The sequence below is a fragment of the Phoenix dactylifera genome, chromosome 11, assembly GCF_009389715.1.
Source record: "Phoenix dactylifera cultivar Barhee BC4 chromosome 11, palm_55x_up_171113_PBpolish2nd_filt_p, whole genome shotgun sequence".
NCBI lineage: Eukaryota > Viridiplantae > Streptophyta > Magnoliopsida > Arecales > Arecaceae > Phoenix > Phoenix dactylifera.
In genome coordinates this window covers 8,493,301-8,498,477 of record NC_052402.1, presented here as the reverse complement: position 1 = coordinate 8,498,477, position 5,177 = coordinate 8,493,301, and the positions used below count along the sequence as shown (strand labels likewise).

Below are 5,177 nucleotides of genomic sequence, written 5' to 3'. Positions count from 1 at the left end.
TTAGATGATCGTTAAGCAACTAATTTATATGATTTAGGTGGTCCTAAATTTGATATCATGCTTATGATACCGAGCTACAAACATTTATAATAATGTATTTAAACACCATGAAATGGGTATATAAAACCACACAAACTATTTTTACTTACAAGATGATATCTAATTTAATAATTTATTATATTCTATAATAGCATATAATTAGTAGAGAATAATGGTCGTGACATGATATGTAATGAATCTCAATAAGAAAATTGACTATATAAGTTGTTAATTAGCACAAAATCATGCATTTCATTGTAAGAATATCCAAATGATACATGACATCAGGGCTTTCTTTAGCACCAAAATTAGGGCACAGAGCATCATCCTAAGTCAGTTAGCTCACTAACCTTATTTTCGAAACATTCAAGCATATGTTCAACCAAAAAATTGCTGAAAATTTGGATTTATTTTAGATATAACCATATAGGAATCACAATATTCTCTATATGCATATTAGATTTCTATTTGATTTATTGTGTATGCTTTCTTTTTACATAATAAAAATATTTCTAATCTTCAAATATAAAGATAAGGGATAAAAACAAATCGATTTGGATATGATTTCAGTCACTTATATGTGCATAAAAATTTAATTTTTTTAAAACAGTTATTTTCCTATAATTTTAAGCGATCTAAAATAGCTGCAACAAAATGGCATAACCGCATATTTTGTGGACAAAGAGACCCTTTTTTTTTTCTCAAACACACTGTAGCTGCTCGCATTGAGAAACGAACACCAGGCATGATTGCCTCCCACCCTCCTCTCTGTCTCTCTCTTTCTTCTTCGCTCTCCTCACTTCCAAACCCCCCCTGCTTCTCTCTCTCTCTCTCTCTCTCTCTCTCTCGGCCCCCTGTTTGACCATTGGAAACTCTTCTTCTTCTCTTGTTTTGTCCTCATCTTCTTGGCCATGAAGGACGGCGGGATGCTCCCAAAATCGTCGAGCTCTGGCTCCGACCAGAAGGGCCTCTTCGCCGTGGTCAGGACCCGGCGGACGAAGCTCTTCGCCTACGGCTTCGCCTTCGCCTTCGTCGCCTGCACCACTTTCCTCGCCTTCAATCCTTCCAGCAACGGCTCCCCTTGGTTCAACAACCTCTTCAGCTCTGCCTCCTTCTCCTCTTCCACCGCCTCGTGTGGATCCCAGATTTCCTCCCTCTTTTCCTGTATCTTCCCCAATTCCTCTTCGCCCTCCCCCGGAAAGACGCCTGCTTTGCTGCGAAATTCGGGCAAGGAAGTGTCGGCAGGGGGCAATCAGACGGGGAATGGCGTTGGGTCCCAGAAAGATGGGATTTTGGGGAGTAAGAATCACACGAATGCCGGAATTGGGTCACAGGGTAGTGGAGCTCCCGGGAAAAACCCGGCGGAGAAAGGCGTTTCTGCTAAGAATCCGTTGGATGGGGGGGCGGGGTCGAAGAAAGGTGGAAACTTGGCCACGAAGAACCAAACGGGAAGTGGAATAAGTGGAGTTGCGGGAAAGAACCAGACTGGAAAGGGGGTTCCTGAGAAGAATCAGACGAAGGAGGGAGTTGGCTCCAAGAAAGATGGAGTCTTGCCGGAGAAAAACCAGTCGGTGAGTGGAGTTGGATTGCAAGGAGGTGGAGTTCTTTCAAAGAATCAGACGGAAAAAGGAGTTGCCACAAATGGAAATGGAGTTTCGGGAAACAAACAGGGGGAATCAAGAGCCAGTCCTCAGAAAAATGGAGTACTGGCCAAGAATCTATCAGCTAATGGAGTTCCGGCAAGTCAAAAGAGTAGCGAAGCTCCGGCGAAGGCCGAACAAAAAGCTTCACTCAGAAAGCAAGATGGTTCCATGGCATCGACTTCAAGGAGCAGCGGTGGGAAGAGAGATGAATGGATCAATGCTTTGAAAGATTGTGATATATTCCAAGGGAATTGGGTGAAGGATGATTCATACCCACTCTATCCTGAGGGATCTTGCCCTCACATTGATGAACCCTTCGATTGCTATCTCAATGGAAGGCCGGATCAAGCTTACCAGAAACTCCGGTGGAAGCCCAGTGGTTGCAACATCCCGAGGTGAGAAAATTTAGAACAGAAATTCGAAAATTATGCAAAGCCTGATCCAGCTGTGTTTCATGTAATGTATGCAATTGTTTATATACTGTGTTCAGATTGAATGCAACTGATATGTTGGAGAGATTAAGGGGAAAGAGGCTGGTTTTTGTCGGCGATTCGCTCAATAGAAACATGTGGGAGTCTCTGGTTTGTGCTCTAAGACACTCTGTGAAGGATAAAAAGAAGGTTTTCGAGGCATCTGGTAGGCATGAATTCAGGACTGAGGGTTCCTACTCTTTTATGTTCAAGGTTGGTTTTCTTTCTTCCCGAGTTAGTTCTATTGTTTCTTCATGATCTTCCTGTCAATCGCCATAGTAATTTATTCAATTCTAATTGGTGTGTAGGACTACAACTGCTCTGTGGAGTTCTTTCGCTCCCCTTTTCTTGTTCAGGAGTGGGAGATGCCGGTAAGCAGTGGGAAGACAAAGGAAACGCTTCGGCTCGACATAATTGAGAGATCATCTCCCAAGTATAAGGATGCAGATGTCCTTGTCTTCAACACTGGGCATTGGTGGACTCATGAGAAGACCTCCAAAGGGTAATCTAGAGATATAGTTTGTGGAATTCTCTTCTATTTGCATTGCATGGTTTAGAGTCAAATTTAAATAAGCTTATCTCCATATAGGAAAGACTACTACCAAGAAGGCAACCATGTCTATAGTGAACTCAATGTTGTGGAAGCATTTCACAAGGCTCTTACTACATGGGCAAAATGGGTGGACACCAATGTTAACCCTAAGAAAACACTCGTCTTCTTCAGAGGCTACTCCGCCTCGCATTTCAGGTAACTAAAGATTTGCTTTCGTTTTTTTCATTGAATATTGTGTGATTCAAGAATTCTATGTTCATTCTTTTGATCGGTGTCCTGAAATTGATTTGTTCTTTTGTCTGGTATAGTGGGGGTCAATGGAATTCTGGTGGCCAATGCGACCAAGAGACGGAGCCCATTAAGAATGAAAAATATCTCTCTCCCTACCCACCAAAGATGCACGTCTTAGAAACTGTTATCAAGGGAATGAAGACCCCTGTCTCTTACTTGAATATCACAAGAATGACCGACTACAGGAAAGATGCCCACCCTTCCATCTACCGTAAGCAAAACCTCACCGAGGAGGAGAGGAGGTCCCCTGAGAGGTACCAGGACTGCAGCCACTGGTGCTTGCCGGGAGTGCCTGATTCTTGGAATGAGCTGCTATACGTACAGCTATCGATCAAACAGCATCAACTATTACAGTAAGTTGACAATAAAGAGGTGGACACTCAATGGTGGTTGTTTGTATATTAATTCTATATGGCAGAAGCGAATAACCAAGGAGCGGATCAAAGTTACGCCGTCTTTATAAAGAGAAACAAAGTGAGTTTTGTTGAAGAAGAAAGGTTCAGATATAAGTTATTTATGTACCACAAAGTGGAAAGTGTGCTGTTTGTTAGTGATCTCCCTCATCTATACACAATTCTTTTGAGCCTTTTTAGGATTATAGAGTTCACATAATGTGTTAATTTAGAATAAGAATGCCATTTCTGTGATTATAAAGCATTTTGTGTCTATTTCATTCCTTTCTTTTCTTTTATTCTGCCTTCTCTGATCGTGAGTTCTTTCAGCAAATTGTTTTACCTTCATGTGTGAGTTGTTTGTTGTTGTTAACATTTTTTACATACTGACATGGTGAAGTTTTCAGGAAGATGAAGTATTAAGTTTTTTTTGCTCACCATCCATTATTGACAGCACACCGTTTAGTATCACAAGTGTTGCATGTAAGCATGCTGAAAGAGATGAACTCATCAAATTTCTATTTTGTTGACACATCTTTTAGCTGACTTCCTGCTGCTTAGCAACATAGGCCGAGTAATGTGGGGAGATTGCTAGGCATCAGCTTATAGGCTTACTTTTGAGGTTAGTATTATTTGATATTGGAATCTTTTAACCATGGTATGTTGTATCGGCCCGAACTGAACGGTACGGAACGTACCATACCATACCGTTCGGTACTGGTATCCGGTCTAGGTGGCATGTCGACACTTGATACGCCAAAAAAATCTTGTACCATACCGTATCAGTACTATGCTAGTGTGGCACTAGCACGGGGCCTGGTACCGACGGCGAACCTTACTTTTAAAGTTATTCATTGCATGCTATGATAGCCTAGACGATGTAAGGCATTTAGGTAGTAAAATATTGAGATGGATGACATTAAAAACTTGTATCTATTTCAGAGTCTAATATCTTTTTTGTATTGGTCGATATAAAAGGTACTTAAAAGGCTTGTTTATATCCTTAAGATGCTTTTTTAGTTGTGGATCTGTGCTTTCCTCTTTCAGCATTTTTTTAACAGGGAGGATATCTGGTCAGCTTTTGTCTTTCAGCATTGTTTGTACGGAGGATATCTCAAGTACTTATCAATTGTTAGAAAGAATTTGGTGGATTTACAGTCATCCATAGTACCGGTTGAATGATGCCAGTCTTTGTAGACAATGATGCCGCTGGATCAAAGGAGTATCAGCATCTACAAGGGACTCTTTATGGTTCTTATTGCCATTAGAGTGTGTTACGTCAAATGAGTCTTCATCCATGTTGTTCAATGAAGCATTTATGATTGTTTCATGGATGGTGAGATTTCTCTATCCACTGCCTTTTTCCATCAACTTCTACATGCTGCAACCAAAAAGAGGAGGTTAATTTTTATTTAGTCTCTCACTTGAGATAGAAGATGCATATCTAGTTAATTACAATTCCACTAACTAGTTGTTATGTGGGACATACATAAAGGCTGACAGAGGGATGGCTCCACAATCATCCATTTGACTTGGAGATTAAGTGCATGCCATTCCTTTATTCATTAAGGGTGGTGTATCAGAAATTCTATGCTATTTTCTCCTGTTATGAATCTATTCGTGCATGATAATACTGGAAAACAATCTTAACTTGAACTTGCTTGACTGTTCTCGGCAACCCGGGAAAACTGCTATGTGTTTATTTATTCTGCTCCTTTCATTTCTTTCCAAATTGAGTTACTAGAAAGTTGTGCTTTATTTTTTTTGTTTATTATTGCGGTAGAAAGTG

The 5,177-nt window shown here is 40.7% G+C and overlaps 1 protein-coding gene across 1 annotated transcript; it reads left to right on the top strand.

Annotated features, from left to right (window-relative positions):
• The first annotated feature begins 827 nt into the window (after positions 1-827).
• Positions 828-3,672, top strand: LOC103706766 (protein trichome birefringence). The gene is made up of 5 exons (XM_008790978.4): positions 828-2,077; positions 2,173-2,365; positions 2,461-2,654; positions 2,742-2,900; positions 3,014-3,672. Exons 1-5 carry the CDS (start codon positions 951-953, stop codon positions 3,351-3,353), a joined length of 2,013 nt encoding a protein of 670 aa, XP_008789200.2. The 5' UTR covers positions 828-950; the 3' UTR covers positions 3,354-3,672.
• The last annotated feature ends 1,505 nt before the right edge of the window (positions 3,673-5,177 follow it).